At 57.9% G+C, this 21,616-nt stretch overlaps 1 protein-coding gene across 3 annotated transcripts in view; it reads right to left on the minus strand.

Moving 5' to 3' along the window:
* Nucleotides 1-3,198: 3,198 nt before the first annotated feature.
* LOC111154888 (adherens junctions associated protein 1) overlaps nt 3,199-21,616 on the minus strand; it is a 110,272-nt gene continuing 91,854 nt past the window's right edge. For 2 of the 3 annotated variants that reach the window (XM_022514830.1, XM_022514832.1), the window contains exons 3-5: nt 13,955-14,042; nt 11,537-11,779; nt 9,841-10,976 (exon numbers count right to left, since the gene is read on the minus strand). In XM_022514830.1, coding sequence (XP_022370538.1) covers nt 10,895-10,976; nt 11,537-11,779; nt 13,955-14,042 — 413 coding nt within the window. In that variant the 3' untranslated portion in view covers nt 9,841-10,894. The other variant, XM_022514831.1, reaches the window with a different exon arrangement.

Genomic DNA, 21,616 nt, shown 5'->3' on the forward strand with positions numbered 1-21,616 from the left:
ACACCCATTGTTTCAACCAGATAAAAATGACAAATGCACGAAGACTAGAAGTAATTAAGTCTAGAAACAGACCAGACTGGACGGCAGAGTGCCCAATGCCCAGCCCAGCTGCTCCAAAAGCTTTAATGGTAGACGATGGACAGAGGTCTGCATGCAGCAGGGTCACGGCCATGGATTTCCGCCACCGCAGGGATGAGATGGAGGTGGATGGAAGCTGGGGGACTCACCAAACTACAGCGCTCTTCCTCCAAGTACTTTTCTGGAGGGACAGATAATCTACAGCAAATGTGAGGGCCTGCCAGATGGAACTGCGGCCGCGGAAGGCCGAGGAGAGCAGAGGCCAAAGCGGAGCTCGGCCTTGGGCTGCAGAGGGACGGCCTGGCCACACCGCTCCCTGGACACACAGCGTCGTGCACAGGGCCTGACTCCGGGAACGCCTGTACAATCTCACGTTATGGACGTTCTCACGGGCAGAGCTGAATTCCTAAGGCTGCACGCTTTCCCTGACGAGCCCCTATGCAGAGCTGATGCTTCCACATTTCTCGGGGACCATGGAAAAACCAGAATCCCTACATGCACACATTCCCTCGAGCATCCTGGAACACTAGCCTTCCCCGAGGTGGGTTTGTTCTGACAGATGTCAACTGCGAGCAGACTCCCTGGTGGGGAACGTGCGGGCACCTGTCGGCTGTGTGTGTGGCGCCCGGCCCAGCCCGGAGAGCTGGCCCAGTGGGCTGTGTGTGTCTGGGGGACTTGGTTACTTTAAGCATCCTTCGAAAGCTGGGCGTCCTGTGGTGCTCTGGAAAGAGTTCAGGTGTCGGGAGTGCAGCCCGAGGCCCGGGGAAGGGGCTGAGCTGCAGTCCGACAGGAGGTGTGGACGCCAAACTGTGGCATCATCAGGAATCCCAGGTTCCTGCTGCGGGTGAACAAACAGGCCCCCTGCCGTCACCTCCTCCGCAGCCAGGCTCCCTGGAGCTCAGGGTGTTGGAGAGCAGAGCGCAGCTTCTGTTGCCCGGCGGGAGCGGACAGCCCTTGCCTTGCACTCACACCGGGCTGTGCCCACCTGAGTCAGGAAGGCCCCCGCACCACCTCCAAAAACCCGCAGGTAATGAGATGGATGAACGGGGTGATGGATGGAGAGAAGTGTGCCTCCCAGCACCATGCAGGTGAGCCCCAGCAACCGGAGACGCCAGCGGCAGGTGTGGGCTGAAGCTTTGGGGGAAAGTGACAAAACCAAACCCAGCCCCCAAATCGGGCTTCCCCACGTGGCGGGCGATTCCCAACAACACAGACCTAGCACTACGGTTCCTTCCTCCCCTGGACTCGCTTGGTCTCCCACATTCCAAGAGGCGTGGAAGCACATTTCAAGGTGTTGTACAGGGAGACGGAGCCTGATGGAAGAAAGAGGTCACCAGCCTGGCCAGTACAGGGGCTCGAGGTGAGCTGCCCACCTGACCTGCAACGTTCTGATCTGGTCTACACGGCATTTCACGAGACGGGTTCACACACCCTCCCAGTGAAATCAAAGTCACCCGCAGGCCATTCATAGAGGGAAGGCCACACACATCGAATTTGGGATCCCTATGAGGAGAAAACAGCATCCAACGGAGCCTCCCGTCACTCACAGGGCACAATGGGGCACCAGGGCACTACTGGGGAGGGAGCTGCGTCCCCAAACATGGCAGTGTTTCTCATGAATCACGTGTGCTCGTGATCCCCTCTCCCAAGGCTTCAGCCTCGAGCTCCTCTTTCCACTGGGAAACCCCACTCTAGGATTCTTGATGGCAAAAACACAGATGTTGGCCAACCAGCACTAGCGAGAGACAGCGTCTTTGCTCCAGTCCTCACCAAGATTGTAAGCCGTGCTTAGGCTCTAGAAAGAGCAGCGACCTGTCCACCAACGTGCGTGAGATGAATGTGGGGTGCACTACAGGGCACAGCCCCCGTGGGAGTAGCCTGGGTCCTTTGCACACGGACTTCTTTCTCGTTTTCCAACAAACGGGGGCCCTCGTAGATGTCTGAGTTCTGTTCTGACATACGCACACACATTATAAGGATAGATTCCTTTAATTTTTGGAGCTGGAAAATTTTCTTTAATTCGGTCTACGCTTGTATAACACAAAGATGGTTAAGAATCCGCCCCCCGCCCGGGCTGACGCTCAGCCCGTTTGTAAGCAGCTGACTACGTACACGTGTGCGCGGCTGTTAGGTAGCTCCTTCAAACAACTAAATGAGAAAAAAAACAAGGTCATGTTCACGCGTCTCTCTCTCTCTCTCCCTACATGCCCGTCTGTAAAACCATGGCATTCTCGATTCTGGCCTGAGACAAGAAAGTCTATATCTAGAGCCACTCACCGGATACCAGCCAATGTAGGGTGTCAGGAGGGGTCGGTCTGCGGGGTCCCGGCTGTCCCCGGGGACGGGCGGCAATGGGAGGCCAGGTCACCGGAAGGGATATGCTCACTCGTGGAACCGCGTTTCCAGTGTAGGCGTCTCTATGCATGTGTGCGTGTGCGCACGCGTGTGGGCCCGCGTGCGCGTGTGCCTGTGTGTGTGACATCTTGCCAAAGTAGAAAACAGTTTATTCTGTTCATACTAAGCATGGTAAATAAACCAGGTTCTGTAACCGATAACATTTTTTTTTAAAAAGGAACATTGAAGGTCTTCAAAAATTGCTACAGTACAAAAAAAGTGTGTGTGTGTGTGTGTGTGTCTTGTGTATTTAATATTTATATATGTATATTAACCAGAAATAGCGACTCTATTGGAAGATTCCCACCCCCTGTTTCGGTCAGGTTTCTACACGTGGTTCGCTTGGCTTCGCCGCGGTCACCAAGTCCTTCGGGTCACTACATGGCACATAATGGTATTATTGGCAAAGGTTCAGAATCAGTCCAAATCCCAGGCTCCAGGAGCTTCCTGTCGGCCTTTCTTCTCCGTCTGCAGCTGCTTTCTTGCTTTGCTTCTCTCTGTCCTCCAAAGACAACTCTGGCAGAAGGCAGTTCCCCCATAGGCATGAGCATTTTTATAAAAATATATTTGGCCTATAGCGTCCTGCTCTTTGAGCTCCCCACCGGCAAACTGAAGCGGTGGGCATGGGGACCCTCCCCGTAGAGAGTCTAGATTAGGTTGTGTGTGTGTGTGTGTGTGTGTGTGTGTGTGTGTGTGTGTGTTTAATCTTTTTTTATTTTTTTAAAATTTTTTTAAATTTTTTTTTACAGGTTCACCAACGGAATCCTGTGTGGAAAGAAAACAAGAAAAGGTTAACTAGCAGGGAGCGGGGGCAGGATGAGCGTCTGCGGCCCCTCTAAGCCTCCATGACCGAGCCCCAGGCTGTTTGCTGGCTCGCAGAGGGCGGGGTCTCCTGCCCTGGGCACTGGGGACTGGAGTGCCTGCTGGGAGTCCCAGGGACCTTGTGCTAATCACAGTCACAGATGGAGGAGCTGTTGCTTCTGCATCAGGAGTGGGTCTGGGGCTGGGACCACCCCTGCACTCACTCTGCTAAGGGGGCCCTGCCCCCCACCCTGCTGCGGACTGAAGGCATCCAGCACCACTGCTGACTCCCTTTCCAGCTTTGACCTGCCAGGAGCGGAGGGGACGCCCACCCCACTCCTGGATGGTGGGAAGCCATGGGGTCCCCTTCAACCTCCTGGTCAGCTGGAGGCTCCCTGAGGCCGGGACTCGGAGAGATGAATGGATTGCATCAGAAAAACCGACCCGGGGGCTCCCCAAGAGGTGATCTTGCTGAAGAGGGAAAGGGCGCGTCCCTCGTGCTCGCAAGCCAAGTCGGCTGACTGCAAAGAAGGGCAGCCCTTCCCTAGCCCACGGAGCGTCAGATGATAGGAACCCCAGAGTCTTCCTGCCTCGGTGACGGACCCCAGAGGTCAGCATCTCCCCGACAGTCAGAGAGCTGCGGCCTTTCTGGGCATGGCTAGGGGTGTGGCAACACGTCATGGCTCAGCCTGGAGGCACTCTTGCTGGAAGGACGGGGCACGGTTTCTCTCTGCTGTCACTCGGAGCCCCACAGCCCACAACTACAGGACACGAGAACCCTCCCAACAGTACACAGGGGAGGACGCTGCCCCTCCCCTATGCCGGTGAGGCCACCAGGCAGGTGACACCCATTCTGAAATGAAAGCCAGAAGCCGCGGGCTGGAGCTCTGGGGTGTCCACTGTGGCTCCCGGCACAGCGGCCGGACTGGCCCTGTCCTAGTCACCGGCGGAGCCCCTCGGAAACACACTCCTGCACTGTCCGCACCAGGACAGTCTCCTCCAGCGGGTCGGGGGCAAGGAGGCTCGTCTCCTCTCTGGGAACCCCCCTGGCCTGGACAACAAGGCGGGGCCCCCGCTGCCTCCTCACCTTCCCCTGTACCTGCACACGACACACTTAGCCCACCTCGACGTGGAGCGTCCACGCATCTCCCTTGGCACCGTGTGCTCTGCTGTGGGCGGGGCGTCCCCCCACGTAAAGAACCCGGGTGCAGGACCGCCCTCCGCAGCTTTACTCCAACGGAGCCTGCCCCTGCTCACCGCCACTTTCTAGGATGGGACGGGGGCGGGGTGGGGGGGGGTAAAAAACGAAGCCATCGAAACGGAGAGAACTGTCCCTCCTGGATGTCTGTCCTCACTCTAATTTTTGGAAAGCTAAAAAACGTGGAGACAAGTGCCCCCTGACTCCGCCCACGCGAGCAGACAAGTGCAGAGAGCCTGGGAGGAGAAGGGGCGCCACGGGGTGGGGGAGGGGCCGGGGGTGCGCGTCTTGGGGGCTGAGTTCCAGTTTGGGACGATGAGGGGTTCTGGAGACGGGTGAGGGATGCCCAACGTCGTGAATGGGCCTGTTGCCCGTGGACCGCATCGCTCAGAACAGGGAAAACGGTCCATTTCATGTCCGTTACATGTTACCACCATTTTAAAAGTTAAAAAATATACATAAAAAATATACGGGGACACAAAAGCCTGTGCCTGGCGACTGCCGGCCCAGGTCAGGCGGCCCGGGACCCTGTCTGGGGGGAGCAGCGCCCCCTCCTCGCCAGCAGAGGGTCCTGGGTTGGAGCACCGGTCAGATGGCTGTCCCCTCATGAAGGGAGGTTTCCTGCGAGGACTGTCACCAGGCTGCTGTCCGATCCTTTATTCTGATGGTAACCACAGCAATGGAGGGGGCAGGAGCTGCCTCGCCCCCTCTCTCGTGCCCGCCATCTCGTGGGTGGTTCTCCATTCGAGGTTTATGTGGCCACTGTCCCACCTGACGTCTTCAGTGCTTCTGACCGGGACAAGGTCCTGCCTCCTCGCCTGGCATCCCTCCGCCTCCAGGTTCCATGTCCTTCGAGGGTCTGCAGACAGTCAGCTCCCTGGGGAGGCCTCCCAGACATCCCCTGCTTTGCTAAATGCGATCTCTGTTCACCCTTGTCTGTTGGAGTGCGCTGTTGTGGGACTTTGCAGGATGAGCCAGGTGGGCTCTCCACTGAGTGTGTGCACGCCCACGTGTCATCGCAGGGGTCACGGGGTGCCTGCTAGGTCCGCCCAGGCTCCAGCTCTGTGCCTTGCCCGGAGTGGGCCATCAGTACTGGACGCCGCTTGGGGAAGAGGCAACCGTGCGGAGGTTGCCTTGTCCTCGGCCCCTGAGGCTGACGACCTCCGGGTGCCGCCCGCAGGTGGGTTAGGACGGCCGCATCCGAGCACTGGCGGAGGGGCCCTCGCGCTGCCCGTGGATGGAGCCTCTTCCAGACCTATGGGCATCTACCTGTACCCAAAGTCCCAGGATGAAAGAGGCAGAGGGAGAGGGGCAGGGAGACAGCTCCCACTCTGTGCCCTGGAGAGCCATGCTGACTCTGGCAGAGGCGGAGGGGTTCTCTGCAAGGGGCTGCGGCCAGGGTGGCATCACCCCTTCAGGCCAGGAGCAGGGCACGGGGCTACCCGCGGCCCCTTTCCACGTCTGCTCGACGTTCCTGCTACTTGCACCCAGCTCATGGGAGGGCCTGCGTCTTTCTGTTCCCAAGGCTCGGTGTATGAACCTCTCGGTGGGGCGCTAACCCTGAGAGGGACCAGAGAAGCAAAGGAGTGAGTGACCCCCGCCCTCAGACCTGGCTGGAGAAACATGGCGCAGGCATCCACACGTGGTCCCCCACCAGAAAGGGGAGCTGTGTGTTGCAAAGTGGTCCGAGAGATGGGGACCTGGGATGAATTCCGACTCTGGAGAAACTAGTGCCCTCTGCTGCCTGGAAGGAGATCCTGGGCTCGCCTGGGCCCCGCCGGCTGCAGACCACACGTGTCCCAGGCTCTAAGATCAGCGTCTGCTTTTGCAAAACAGACAACAGCCTGTGGCAAGAGCTCCCGGAAGCCAGGGTCTGCAGTCAATGACCTGCGTCCTGAAGGGGCTACTTCGCCACCAGGTTTCCTTTGTGGCTGGGGCTCCGCTGAGACAGACGGGTCGGCGACGCGCTCCACACGTTGCTTTGAACACGGCGTTCCTCTGAGTCGCGAAAGCTTGGGTATTCTGTTAATGTGTTTTTTTAGAACAAAGCGGGAAGGCTCAGGTGCTTTTCTTGGTTTTTATTAGTTATGTCTTCAGTGTGTTTTTGAAAATAATAATAACACATGATTTATTCCTTACTGGCTTCAGACACGAGAACTTTTATTACTTTTCAGGCTCTGCTGGGAATAAAGTGGCCTTGGCCAATGCAAAGATCTGAACACTAACGAGGTTTTCAGGAGTTTACTTGTTGGATGAAAAATGACAGGAAATTAGCCCGAGAGCCAATGGCAGACGCGTGTCCTCAGCCCCTGTCCTGGGCGTGCGGGAAGGTCAGAGCGACGGGGTGCCCCTGTGGAGGTGGTCTGCGTCAGGAATTTGCTGGAATCAACGACAGAGGCCAGATCAGGGAGACCAGGTGGACGTCTGCTCAGGCTCTGGAGCCGGTGTCCGGGAACAGAGGCACCGCCAGCTCCCTGACCACAGGGCAACGAACGTGGCCACTCCGGGTCCCCCCCGTGTGCGTGGGGTCAGCGTGAGCAGACAAGATGGCGTGGCAACAGCGTCCTCTGTCATCGTTAAACGTGCATTTGGAGAGACTCAGCAGCCATACAAGAGACAAACACCTCCACTGGCTCTTCAACCTTAATTAAATGTTTTCGTATTAATTGGTATTTATTTAAGGGACAATAAGTACCCTAGTAAATCTGAGCCATCTTCCTGGCCTTTCCCCGCTCGATGCTCCTGTCCAGGCATTAATTGCAAGAATCAGGGATACTTAGAATCCGAAGGCTTTCCTCGCAGAGCGTGATGAATGGTCTGTCCGGCACGCGGTGAGGAAACCTGCGAGCATTTATCAAAGGCTAACGAGACCGTGTGCGGAGCCCTCCCGGACCGCGTCTGCGGGAACAGTACTAGCGCTCCCAGTTGTGGCGGCTGCACCTGCGGGACTCAGGCGGTCCTGTTGGCTCTTCTCAGCTCCCAGACGGCCCGCCCCGGTGAAGGGGTCAAGCTCTTCAGAAGCAGCTGTGTCCCCTCCTGCAAACGGGGGTGGTCCTGAGACCACTCCTTGGACAGCCTGGCAGGTGGGGCGCAGACACCCGGAGAGGAACGTGGTCCAAGTGGTGGATGGGGAAAGCCCACCAACAGAGTGTGGGGTCCTCCAATGCCCTGTGTTGCTAGAAGACAGAACTGGAACAGGAAACCTTTCTGCAGCAGAGGGCTCCATAAAAGCTCTTTTCTACTATTTTCTCTTCTTTTGTTTTAGGCCGGGCTGCGGCTCCTAGCTCCAGAGTGTGGCTGAAGAGGTTGGTGGCTCAGGCTGTGGGGCGCGTGGGAGCTGGTCTCCTGCTCTGCAGACTTGAGCTGAACGTCCCAGGATGCCAGTGGACCGGGAAAACGTACCTCCGGCTGCCACCGACTCTCGTCCTGCCTGGGACCAGGCTGGGGATGGCACAGGGCACAGAGGCATAGCGCGGGGGCGGGGTGGTGGCTCTCTGACGACGGGCAGAGCCAGGCCACCCTGGACTGACCCGAGCAACCTGACCTCAGGCAAGTCACTTAATGGCTTCATGCCTCAGTTTCCCCTCTGTAAAGTGGCGTTCCTGGGAGGATGGTAGGAGTCCCCAGATGTAAAGAGGGCTCCGTAAGAGCCCATTAGGGAAAGTCTACATTAGGGAAACTGCTCCCCCACCCTGCCCCCCAGCCCCTGCGCCTGGAGCGAAGGGCGTGTCCGCCTCCAGGCCCTGAGCCTGAGCTCTTGAAGGAAGGGAGCGGAGGCCGTGACATGCAGGGCCACATCAGTGTCTTGTGTCGTTACACATTTTTAAAGTCCTAACAGGGATGCTGGCGGTCCTGGGCCCCCTGCAGAGGGTTCTCTGGGCCGGCGGGAACTCTGCAGATAGTAAGAAGCTCCTTGTTGCTAGGACTCCCCAGGGGACTCTGCCCCGCCTTAGTGAGGCGAGTCACGCTGAGGCAGACAAAGGCTCTGATGGGTGGGCCATGCCGACGCCTCTGGCCCCTGAATTGTCGGGACGCATCAGGTCTCACCTAACTTGCCTGCGTGGTCTCAACGAAGGCCTTTTGTCGGGGGAGGGAGGGGTGCTTTCCGTTCTCATCTAATCACATTTCTCGGCCCGACGGCGGAACGTCATGCTAAGCAGGTCATTTTGGCTTCAGGACAGGAAGCGAGGGCTGGAGATTTGATTTGGAGCCAACACGTGCTTCATTAGGGCTGGATGAGGACTGACCCGTTCGCTCCTATTTCCGAAAGCCGTGAGCTCCTCCAGCCCTGGCTCTGTGCGGCGAGCCCAGCCCCGAGGGGCACACGGGTGTCCCCAGCAAACACCTCCCACCCACCCTGACGATGACTCCTGCGTGAGAAGGCGGACAGAAGGAAGAAGCAGTATTTTCAAATACCGATAACGCAGCTTAGAAACTGGGCTCCCTACTCAGGGAAGGGATGTGATATCACAGAGCGACCCCGGATGAGACAAAAACGAGGATCCTTAGAAAACCCAACATAAAAAGGAAAACGAATGCAAAGAGCCCGGAGCCCGGGGTGCCTGCACTGACGGCGCGCAGACCGTGTGCAGTCCTGGGGGCAGACGCTTTCTCCCCCAGCAGCCCGAGAGTTCCGGAGACTCGGCGCAGAAGAAAGCAATTTAACGTTAGCATTAAAGTTAATATCACTGAAAGCAAACCAAATGTTCCTATCCAGCAGAGCGTGGAAAATTCATCCTGTTTTGGTGACGGTCCCTGGCTTCAAATTAGTAGATGTCTCAACTCTTCCTTTATCATTTCCCTTCCTATCTCTTATTTTTATATTCCAAAATTGTATTTTAATTCTACTTCGCGTCCCCCACCCCGATGTAGAGACGTCCAATGCAGGGGTGATGCCCGCCTGCATAGCCCCCTCCTGGGTCTCCCCGGGTTTTCCTGGCGGCCGGCTGTGCCGGCTGGGGCCTTCCCCGGGGCTGGGACGGTGCTGCCATTCCTGGTGTGTCTGTCCTCCCTCCACGGGGGTTATTTCTAACAAGTACAGCAGAGAGACCACAAGCCCAGCCCTCCAGGCTTGCCCTCGGGGCAGCACCACCATCGGAATTCCACCTGCCATGTCCAGAAGGGCTCCCAGTTGTCCCAGAGTGGAGGCGGGGCGGGGGGGAGAGGTGGGGAAGGGAGGCAAAGAGGGAAAAAAAATCAATCGATGTCTATAACGAGAGGTACGTACCATAATACAGACACGTGGCGTCTGCCCTGCCCCAGGAGGTGAACAGGACTTCGGCCAGTCAGCAGGAAATTTCAAACCATTTCTCAGACACAAAGGCCACAGGAATAAGGTGCCGATCAGAGGAGGAGGGTCTGTGGCAAAGCAGAAAGACGGGCTCGCGTGCGCTTGTGCAGAGCAGCTAACCGGCGGGCCGGCTAGCGCTGCCGCCCAACACCGGCCTCTGGAGCCAGGAAGAACCCAGAAAGGTAATGCTCGGCCCCAACCCACTGGCCTTCGGTGGGAAGGGGGTCCTCTCCCTGCGGCCCGCGAACACCCATGTGCACCCTGGAAGGCCTTGGAGGACACGGAGCCTGAGGGACCGTGTGCAGAAGGAAGCTGGTATTCCAGATCTTAGTTTTTTAATTTGCGGGACAAGCTCAAAGCTTGGGGTCTCCCCCTCCCGGGGCAGGATCCCACCTGCTTTGCCGCACGCCCACGATGGAGTGGGCGGGGCCTGACTCCTGAAATGGGTCTCTTGGAATTTGTCACTTTTGAGACCGAAGCTACCATGTCCAAAGGCCAGGGAGAGCCAAAAGAGCATTGCCTTAGGCCAAAAAGCAAGAACCCGTTCCACCCAATGCTTCCGAGCCAGGGCTAAGGGCGCTGGCGGTGCCCACCTTGCCCGCGGATGGGGCGGGGCCAGGGGGGCACCAGGGGGAACGGCCATGTGGCCGCTCAGCATCCCACCCCTTCCCCCAAACTGAAGCACTGGTTGGCCAGGATTCACATCCAAACCGACACACGCGCCCTCTGTGAAAAGGTTTGAAATCCTTTCGCCAATTCTTTGTGCACCGGGCCTTCTGGAAGGCTGGGATGCCACCAGGAGCTCCCCAGACGTGACAGAGTCAAAGCAGCACGGGCCGGAAGGACAGTCCTGAGTCCCTGCTCTCCACCCTCCCGAGCTGGGAAGGGAGCATCCCAGGGAATACTGCGGAGTCCAACGTGGAGATGCGGTGGGGGGCGGGGGGTGCGGTTAAGGAAGGCCCCCGTTCTCACGGCCAGGATGAGGGCCCGTTAACCACGGGCACCACAGCTGAACGTCACCCTGAGTCTCCTCGACCCTGGTTCTGGGAGGAACGCTTCCGGGCCCCTGGGGCATTCACCCCTCGCGGCTACTCCTGCCACTGACAGGGGGCCCCTGGCGTCCTCCTGGTTTCCTATTCGTTTCTTCCTAAGATGTTTAAGGGGTTGGAGAACTTCTCTCTTTTAAATTTACAAAATGGTGCATGTGTATGCTCCCTAAAAAAAAAAAAAAAAAGCTTATTGATATTTTAATCTAATTCCAGATAAACCCCCGGAAGCTGACTCGAGGGTTTCTTAAATGTTCCCAGGGATGGTTTCAGGGCCATGTCTTCTTTGAAGGATTACCCACGATTAATAAAAAGGAGCATTTAATAACCAGGAGTCTGGCTGGTATTTGATATTTTGCGAGATGCGCCGCTGACATCTTCCTGATGGGCGTTCAGAGAGACTGACCGGGAGCGTGTTGATAGCGGAGGCCCAGGGCTACCAGCCGGACAGGACGCCTGCTCGGCCTCCAACAGGTGGCGTCCAGGGCAGGGAGGGCCTTCTGTCAGCTCTCCGAGGGTGCGGCCTGGAGACTACTGTGGCTGCTGCGGGTTCTGTGTCTGGTTGGTGAAACACCTCCTTCTGTCGACCCCGCCCCCTCCTTTTGCCAGGCCAGCCGTGTGCACTTGCTCAGCCCCCTAAGGACCCATGAAGGGTGCTCCCGCCCCCCAGGTCAACAGCGCCCGGTGACGATGCTGGGACGTCAGGGTCTGGCCCAGGCCCGAGCTTACCGGTTCCCGTTAAACGTGGATTTGTACTCGGCTGTCGGGTGTAGCGTCTCGTCGGTGTACATGGGCACGGACGCCCGGACACACTCGTGGGAGCACTGCAGGGTCTCATTATAGGCCGTGAATATGTCCAGGCTGCTGGGCACCCGGGCGGGGGTGAAGTCCGTCAGGTTCTGGCAGCTCTCCTCCTGCTGGTTGACCTTCCGCTGGTGGCTGTTCCGACGCGTGTTCCCGCTTTGGGCGCAGCTGGAAGACAGGAGTTGGGCTGGGGGTGCGGCGGGCAGGGGCCGAAACCCAGCACTTAGGGGCACCTTCGTCTCCAGGCATTAATTATTCGTCATTTCATATTAGATGGTAATTCCCAGCCTCTTCACAAAGACCAACCACAATGAAACAATCAGCTCGCTCTCTCGCTCTCTCCCTGTTTTGTTTTTTGTTGTTGTTGTTGTTGTTGTTAATAAAATTTGAATTTTAATGTGCCATTATCGCAGGGCAGATGAAGAAGAAAGTGTCTGAGCTGTGTTATCCCAGAGCTGAGGCCTCGTCTGCTGGAAGGATGTCAGCCGGGCAGTGATGGCTGACTCAGTTTCCCCATGAAGGGATGGGTACAGGTGGGGCTGGTCTGGTGGCTCATTCTGGAAGGGGCTATGTAACCGTCATCGGGGAGAATTATTACACAGGGGACCCTGCGTCCTCAGCCCTGCCCTTCCCCAGCTCCCAAGCTAGAAATGAACACGGATCATCCATCCTTCACGGCCATCAGGTCCATGGGGAGATCTGGTCTGCAAGCCCCACAGAAGCTTCCCTGTTCCTCTGGACCACACAGCCCTCTCGGTACCACCAAGGATGGACATGGGAATCCTGGCCTTGTCAGCCAAGGGATCTGGGGGAGCGGGCCATCAGTGACCTCTCGCAGTCACTTCCGGCATGTCACAGGAGGGATGAGTGGAAGTCCCATCCCAGTGGAGGAGAGCAGCTAGGAGGAAATTTGGGGAGCCCCAGCTTGGGGAACCAGTTCCCCTTCTTGCCTCCCTGCTGTGCTCAGAGCCAATTCAGAAGGATGTGGCCATGACAGGCGAGGGTCCATGAGCCCACCTTCCTGCAAGTCACGGACGTGCCCTGTCTCATTTTGCAATGAGAGGAGCCCTGCTTCCTGGTGCAGAAGCCCCACGCCATAAATAAGGCTGGGAAGAGAAATGCAAAAGCCAGGGGACCCCCCCCCCAACAAGGTCATGGAACATCCTCATCATTGCCTAGGTGGTCGTCCCCAGAAGAACTCTCTGAGGCTTTGCTGCAAACCCCAATGTGGGAAACCAAGAGGGGACAGTGTCCCCCATCCCCTCTGCGGGCCGTAAAGATGGTCGATGGCATTTGTCCAGCCACACATCCATGGGATCCTGGGCCCCAGAGTCCCTTCTCCTGCCAAGCCCTGCCCAAGATGCCTCATGGTGAGTTTAGAGTTGTCCTCATTACTGCTCCCAGAAAATGCCCTGGGACTCGGGTCTGCTGGCCTCCGGGAGGCCTCACTTATTTGCTGTGAGGTCTGCTTTGGAGCTGTGCCAGTCCCCACCCTCCCAGCTCTGCTAACCCAGGAGACTGGCTTTCTCTCAGATCTCTGTCATCGGGACACTGGGGAGCAGCTGCCACCCATCAGCCCCATATGACTTCTGACCACCTCCTGCCGACGACCGCGGGATGGTCTGGGTGTACTGCTCTACAAGGAGTCCGACCTCCTCGTGGAGGACACATTTGCTGGAGGGCTGGCTGCGGGCAGATGGGGCCTCAGAGGCGTGTGTGCGGCAGGGTCACCCGGCAGTGCCCGATTTTCCCTGGGGTGTAGCAGGTGTGCTCACCTAGCAAGGCCAACCTCAAAGTAGGCCAGTTTCCAGGAGGAAACAGGCAAAGACCAGCTACCCAGAGAAAAGCAATAACCTAGTTTGACAGACACTCAGCGGCCGCAGGAGGAGGGAAGGGTTCAGGCTGAACACGGCCCCTGCACAGCCAGGGCAGCGAGGGGTGGGCACGGGCGCACCCAGGCCGCTGGCGCGTTGGGTGGGGGTGTCTGCAGGCATGCCTGACGCTGGCACAGGCTTCGGAGACCAGAACATGGGCTGCCCGAGAAACTGTGATGAGGTGGGGCTCACTCGCCTCCTGCAGAGAAAGCCGCGGTCAGGGGCACACCCCGCCCAAGGCCAGTGTCGGGCAGTGTGGCGCCTGCGCCGGCCAAGCTGCCCCGGGGCTGAAGGTGAGAGGGCTGCGGCAAGGCCACGAGCCACCCCGACTCTCTGGCCCAGATGAGGGAAACAATGCCCTGGGATGTGAGGCGGGACTGGGTCTGAGAAGTAGGAAACACTCTGTGCACACTTCCCGGGGGACCCCCACAGCCCCCGTGTCCGCGCCAGAGGGGCCGAGGAGCCTTACCAGTTTTTTAAGACAAGAGTTGTAATCAGAGCAGCTATGACCATGATGAGGGAGACAGTGATGGTGATAATCTGATGGACAGCCAGACCTGGAAAAGAGGAAGGGGAGGCAGCCATGAGACCCAGGCACGAGACACAGGAACCCAGGAGGGGCGGGGCTGGCTCCTGCACACTCAGGTCTCTCCTTCCCCACGGCAGGTGCCGGCAGGAGCTGGGTCCCCTGGAGTCCAGGAAGGGAGGCCCCGGCCCTGGCATCTCTTGGTTCCCCAGCTGTCACCCAGCCCACGGGAAGCTGTGTCCTTTCCTGCACCTGCCAAGCCTTTCACCTGGCCCAGGCAAGCTCTGGCCGAGGCACGCCCCAGGACCTGTCACCCTTCCTCCGCTGGCTCCCACCTGGGTGGGTTCTCCATTCTGAGCACTAGGCCTTTGAGTGGGAGCAGGTTTAGCCAGACCCAAGAGGGGCCAAAGCAGCCCAGGATTTGTTGGGAAGGGAGGAGAGAGTGGACAAGCGTTGACCTCCTGGCAGGGGTTCACTGGAGGAACCTTCCTCTCTCCAGAGTCCTCTCCCAGCGGCTCACGGCCTGTTGAGGTTCCAGGAATCAACAATCCAGGCCTCGCAGCTGATGCTTCTCAAAAGCCTGGAAAGGGACCTGTGGTCTAGCCTCGCTGGCCTGTGTCTGCTGTGTGTGTGCACGGGGAAGGAGGGTGCAGGGGTGCTCGGGGGGGGCAAGTCAGGGACAGAAGCAGGGCGGCCTGAGCCCCGCCTGAGAGCTGTCTGGGAACCCCACACGGGGAGAGCAGAGGCCCAGGATTCTCTCCTACACTGTCCTTCCATCCCCACCCCTGTACCACCTTCCACTAAGCACAGAGGCAGGGGTGGGAGGTGAGGCTCCCAGCTCCGGTGTTCCACCGAGGCTATGTTCCTCCTGACAACGCACCTGTAACATCTTTCCTGGAGCACGGACACTGGGGACATGCCCAGCAGACGCTGCTGGTCCATAAAAGCCACTTGCAAAGGCCCTGTCCTCCTCCGATCAGGAAGAACCCTTCCTACCTGAGGGGCTGGGCCATAAAGGTCCCGGGGGTGGGGGAGGGCTGCGGTGAGCCCTGCAGCGGGCAGCACCTTGTCTCACCAAAGGGCTAATTTCCCCGTGTCCTCGCACCTGCGAGGTGTAAGAACTTGCCTCTCGCGACTCCTGGAGCCCCAGGCAGAGACCCACCTGCCACTCCCGAGGAGCCCAGCGGGTCCCTGGGTGAGAACGAGACGGGTGCACGCGGCCCGCCGTGGAGGATTTTGGAATGTGCTATTTTCCTGGCGGTCTCCCAAGGACACAGTCTCGCAAACAGATGTTACCTCTCCACTGAGTACGATCCTCGTGGGGAAATTGCTAATAAATGATTCAAAGTTGGCAAGGCCAGAAGACAAGCTTTCTCTTCCTGTTCGCCCGTCTTTGGGGCTATTTCTGCTGGTCGTGAGGGATTCCCATCCTGAGCCCACAGGATAAGCACCGCCAGGAAGACAGGAGAAGACACGGATGTGGCAGAAAGCCCTTCAGGTGTTCCTTCATGCCCCGACTCCAGAGCCCTTACGGAGCGCCTACTGCATGCAAACGCTCTCCGCTTTGACGAGCTCGGCAGGTCAGCTTCCCTAGTGCCCGTTTCTTCACTTGATCTCAGCCAAAGCCTGAGAAGCGATCTAGCCCCCCCCCCTTTTATTAAATGACAGCATCTACTGCTGGTTCTGGCCCAAGAAAGGGGCCTCGTCACCTTCATACCCGCCCCAGTCCCGCACACCCTCTAACACAGCCCCTTCCCACTGTCTCTCTGGGGCCGATCACATTTATACCTGAAAAGGAGAAAAGAAAAACCAGAGGAACAACGAGAAATATAATGATATAGTCCTAAGCTCTGCCTTGCTCTGGAGGCGCGTCTCCTGCCTTCGGTGTGGAACCTCCTCCATAGAACTCACCACGTTGAATTGTGGCGGAAACAAGAACTGGGTTAATAACCAGGCAAGGTCACGGGCTACGCGTTCCAGAAGGACTTCTTTGTGCCGGGCACCTTGCCAAGCTTCCCCTGTGATCCGTCGAAACCATCAGCAGCAGCAGCACTTTCGCACCTGCCTGACTGACGAGGAGCCTGGGCTGAGGAGTAAAGCGACTTTCCCACCGTCGTCCGGCAGAGCCAGGACCACAGGCGATTCTCTGCTCTGGGCCTCCGAGAAAATCCAGCATCGGACGCCCAGCTAACCCGTCTGTAGCTGCCTCCTGGTCGTCAGACTCGCCGAGGCCGGCACCCGAGGACCCCTCCCTCCCGTATTTGACTTGCAGGGCAAACAGGCTTCTGCTGCAGCGCGGGGCCCCCGAGTTCTCACGGGCCCCTGGGCTCACGCATGGGAGAGCCACGGTTACCAGAAGATCTCACAGACCCCATGCTCACGTCGGGGGGACAAGGGTCAGGCCTTTTCACGTGCGGCAAGAATGACACTTGTAAGCAGCAGGTGGAAGACAGAAAACCCGTAAGGATGACTCCTGGCCTCCTGTCTCGGGGAGGTCGGCTACTAAGCAGAGGACAGATCAGCATGCGAGAAGTGGCGTCCTCTTCCAATCATCTGCCCGTTACTCAGTCCTCCCTGAGTGCCAGAGTCCGTTCTTCATCTGCGAACATCCCTCAAGTCTTTGCGTGGACGCCGGGTGGGCGAACCTTGCCACGCAGGGCCAGAGAGTAAATATTTCAGGCTTTGTGAGCAGTGTGGTTTCTGTCGCAGCATCGCAGTCCGGCCATTGTGGGGCAAGAACAGCCATGGATGACATGGGAAAAAATGGGCGTGGCTATGTGCCAATAAAACTTTATTTATAAAAACAGACAACAGCCGGATTTGATTCACAGGCTGCCGTCCGCCGGCCGCTAATTTAGGTGAATAGCTGAGTGTTTGCCTCATAAATTAAACAGAACATGTATCTATTTTGAAAGATTGACTAAAGCTGGGATTCAACCTGCAGACCTTTGGTTCTGAAGACTGGAATCTTCCCTCCCCATCATTAAAGGTTTCCCGAGTTCTGAGAATGTCACCGGCCACTGCCAAGGGGATTTCAAGGACAGCCTCTGCCTCCACCGCGGCAAGCCTGACGGTCACAGTCAGCGACGGGCAGCTCTGTCCTGCGGGCTTCGTCCACATGAGCCTGGCTTCAGAAGAGATCACTTCGTGTGACAGTTTCCTCGAGAATCCAATGAGACAGGATTCTTGATTTTTGGAAACCAAACTCCAGGGAGAATTTTATCAGTTTAGTCCCTCTAAGGACCCTCAGAAATATTTCAGCCACATGTCTTTCAATTTTCTCCATTAAGGTTGAAAAGGAGCTGCATTTTGCAAAAAGACAAGAACGTGCAGCTCTCAGAACTGGTGTGTCCAGCCACTGGCTCTCCCTGCCCCATATGAATGGTGACGTTCTTAGGAGGTTATCCCCCCCCGATTCTCTCCCTCCTCACTAACTTCTCCCAACACTCACACCTTCAACAGTGTTCCCTCAGGTCGGGTCCCTTGTGGACATGACACAGTGCAGGTGGGAACATCTGTCCCACAAACCCTATTGACCCCGGGCAAGGCAATGCTTGAATAGTGTCTACGCCCGCTGTCAGGCAGGCTGTGACCGGTGAACAACGATGTCACTGGAGGGAAGGTACACCCAGGAAAGGGCAGAAAACACAAACTTCGCCTCTCCATTTACAAGGTCAGTACCAAATCCATCTTCAAATTCTCTGTGGTTCAGTCCTGGTCCCAGAGCGCACCGCACGCCGTGAGGGGCGGGGGGGTTCTTACTTCCCCTTCCTGACAGGTGTTGCCGCTCCTGCTAATTTAGGGGTTCTCTCGGCTCCTGGTAATTGCGACTGTATACTAATGTGCGAGGAATCAGCTGCCATCCAGGTAATGAAAAATTATACCTGGAATAATGGATGGGGACAGATGGATTAGCAAACTCTGCATCAATCAATAGGGCTTTTATGGTTATATTTGTGGGGGTTTGTAATAAGATCAGGTCCTGGAGATTGATGGGAGCTGGTAATCCATCTCCGGGGCTGGATGCCTTTCTCATTAAAAGAAGCCGAATCGAACGCGGGCCACTGTCCATGGCAAAAACCAACCCGCCGAGAGCCTTCTCTCCTAGCGCCCGGGGCGTGTGCGTGGCGCACCGGGCTGGCGCGCTGGGACGATGGCAGGAGCGATGGCGCTGGGACGTGCTGAGGCAGAGGAACCTCGTAGCTCACCGCGCGGTGCGGGGACCTCATGTGCCTGCACCCTGGGAACCAAGGACGGTGACCGGTGAGTCCAAAAATGTCCGTCTTCAGGGGCTTGAGGGGTGAGAGGGCACAGGGGGTTCCCAAAGAACCAATCACACGGCGAAAACAACATTCCTTTTCCACAAAGGCTGCAGCACGCGGGCTCGCAGCACGTCTCTGACTAACGGCCCGGGGAACGCGGGAAGCTCGCCGCGTGTGCTGCACGACGCCAGGCGGTCCGGCCCCACTCCCCGGAGAAGGACGCCCTCTGAGGCTGGGGCTTGTTCTGAGCCACTGGGCCACCTCCTGGGACAGGGAGCTGCTGTGGGAAAATGTGTCTTCCCAAACCAGGGTGTTCTCAGAGAAACAGGCTAGCGGCCGGGGCGGGGGAGACGAAGGAGCGTGTCATTTTCTGAGGGACCCTGCAGGGTGTTCCATGCGGTGGGGGATTGGGGAGGCCCAGGGCCAGGACCCCGTGAGAGCAAGATGCCTCCCGCCAGGATGCTCTCTGGCTTAGGGCAGGGCTCTCCCGGACAGAGAAGAGAGCCCCAGCCTGGAAGGAGCTGTGCGAACACCTCGGGATAACATGGGGAAGGCAAAGGTGAGTCCTCGAGATATCCCCTCAAGGACTCACTTCAGACTGTCCTCAGCCGGCGACCGGTGGCCCTATCTGAGACACCTCTGGTGGTCACACAGGGAGGAAGAGGTCCTCCTGGCATCAAGGGGATAGAAGCCGAAGACACCAGCTCTGTCTTCCTGTACACAGGACAACCCCATAAGAAGGAGTGACCTGGCCCCAAACGTCATTCACTAACAAAGGGAATGCGTGAATGACACAAGGAGACGGTCCCCATCGCAAACCATCCAAACTGACTTGCCGTGATGCCATCCCCTTGTAGCATGTGGGCAGTGTGTCAGAAATGTCCGGATCACAGCCCCTGTGGCCACAGAGGTGGAAAGCAGTCCTCTGCCCATCATGTCCCGTTCTCCCTCCAGCCACCTCCTCCTTGGTGGCGAGGCACGGCTGGCGAGGGCCTACAGGACTGAGTCAGCCCCCCTAAGGGAGTCAGGCACAACGGAGGGGTAGCAGGTGTCCCGCGTTGTCTTTGGCAAATTTGTTTATAATGCTCCCCACAACCTCAAGCAGAGATGCTCCCCATTTCCGCAGGGAGGTTAGGGGACTTTTTCAAAGCTGCACGGTGTAAGGTGGGAGGTCCCCAAGACGACCTTCAGGTTCAAAGATTCACTCAAATGAGAATTGAGCTGTTGCGCTCAGTCTTGGTTTACTACAGCGTAAAAACAGGATTAACATCTGCACTGGGACGAGGTGCAGGGGGCAGGGTCTGGGAGAGACCAAGGGTGGTCGTACCTCTAGCCCGACCAGAGGTGGAGTGGATGCCCTGGGGCACAAGGCCCCCACCATGAGTCCATTATTAGTCCAAGACACTCTCAACAGGCAAGACACTGATCTCCCAGGAGCTGGGCTCAAGGTCATCTCTTTGAGCAAGGATAACCCTTTCCTGCTAAGAAAAGCCGTGAAGACCCGGGAAAGCCATGACTTAAACGCAAGCAGGCTTGCTCTGGGGCCATGCCTTGAGCTGGAGAGCAGTGGTCCTTCCACCCTGGGGAGATGGCCAGCGGCCGTGCTGCTACGATCTGGAGAGAACGTGGGGGTCATCACGCACACCTCACTCCAAAAGGGTCTCCGAAAGGGACCTGAAGTTGGGCTCGCTCCGCCGGCATCAGGCTCACTAAAGCTGTCCCACCCACAGGTCAGCCACATCGAGGAGCAAATTCCTCCGATGAGGACAACCTTCTCTGCCTTTGGAGACTCCCCTGCACTGTAGAGCCCGGTGGGGAGACAGTGGGAGCTGGAGGCCAAAAAGATTGCCCAGCGGCCAGGTCCAGACCCCGAGCAAATGCACCAGGGGCCGTGCAGAGTTTGGGAAACTCCACCCACACCAGTGGTGCTGTTGTCGTCATTTTATGGGTTGAGCTGTGTCTCCCCAACACTCCCACGCGCAAGTCCTAACCCACTGACTTGGAATTTCCGGAAACGGGGTTGTCGCAGACGTGACTAGTTAAGATGAGCTCATACCGGGTCGGCGGCCCCAGCCCAGCATGACCAGAGTCCTCATAAAAGGGGCAGATTTGGAGACACACAGGCCACAGGGACAAGAGCGAAGTTGCGCTGTCAGAGCCCAGGAACCACCAGACGCTGGGAGAGGGGTTGGAACACCCTTCCTGGGAGCCTCCGGAGGGCGCATGGCCTGGCCTTGCTCTCCTCTTCTGGCCTCCACAAGTGCAGAAGGCGGTGACTCTCCGTTGCTGAGCCCACCGACTCCCGGTGCGCTGTGATGCCAGCCCTCGGGACCTCACGCTCCTCAGCCGACATGCTCTGTGGGGGCCCAGGAGCTATGGGGGGTCGGTCAGAGTCACGGAGGCCCATGGCCCTCCTTCAACTCTGCAAAGCCACCGTCCCCCACCCAGCTGACTTTGGCCAGCCCCGAGACAGCTGGTGCCGGCTCCTGGGAGCCCAAACCCTGGGCAAGTGACCTGGTCTTCCCCCTACCCCGAATTATGTCCACCTGCCCCACCTCAGAATAGGACCTGATTTGGAAATAGGGTCTTCAGCGGTTTAATTAATTACCTAAGCACCTTGAAATGAAGTTGCCCCAGATTTAGGGTGGGTGGTCAGGGCAATGGCAGTGTTCTGATAAAACCCTGGGGTGGGCACAGAGAAACATGGAAGAAATCCGTGTGACGGTGACGCAGGGACTGGAGGTGTGTGGCCATGAGCCCGGGATCACCAGCAGCCACAGGACCCTCTCCCAGAACCTTCGGAGACGGTGTGGCCCCGCAGGCGTCTCACTTCTGGCTTCAGTCCTCCAGAAGCTGGCAAGAATAAACTCCTGTTGCTTCAAGCCCGGGGCTGTGCGACTTGGCCCCCGGTGGCCCCAGGGGATTTGCACACTTGCTTTGTCTCACTTGACTCCTCTGCAAATAAGATCCCAGGAGAATTTATTTGGAGGCCCAGGGAACATCGTTAGCCGCAGGACCTGCACACAGTAGGCCTCTGCGCTGGTGGGCGTCTTCTCCATGCGGCCGTGAGGATGGGCCTTGGGAGACCTGCTTCCCCTCCTGCACACACACAAACCTTCTTGGACAGATGCCATTGGGACTGAGATTTGTGTCTCTCCTGGTCCCTGGGGTCGCCGACACCACACTGAGTAGGAAGGCCTGGGAGCAGAGCTCCCAAGACTGCAGCCTGAAGGCCAAAGGCAGCGCACCCCCCGATTCTGTATCTGAAGCTTTATGGGCACATGGAATGTCTGAGGCTGCTTTGGGGCTACCAGGGAAGGGCTCAGTCGTGGGGCCCGGACGC

Source organism: Enhydra lutris, unplaced genomic scaffold, assembly GCF_002288905.1.
Source record: "Enhydra lutris kenyoni isolate GAN:26980312 unplaced genomic scaffold, ASM228890v2 scaffoldscaffold38, whole genome shotgun sequence".
Taxonomy (NCBI): Eukaryota; Metazoa; Chordata; class Mammalia; order Carnivora; family Mustelidae; genus Enhydra; species Enhydra lutris.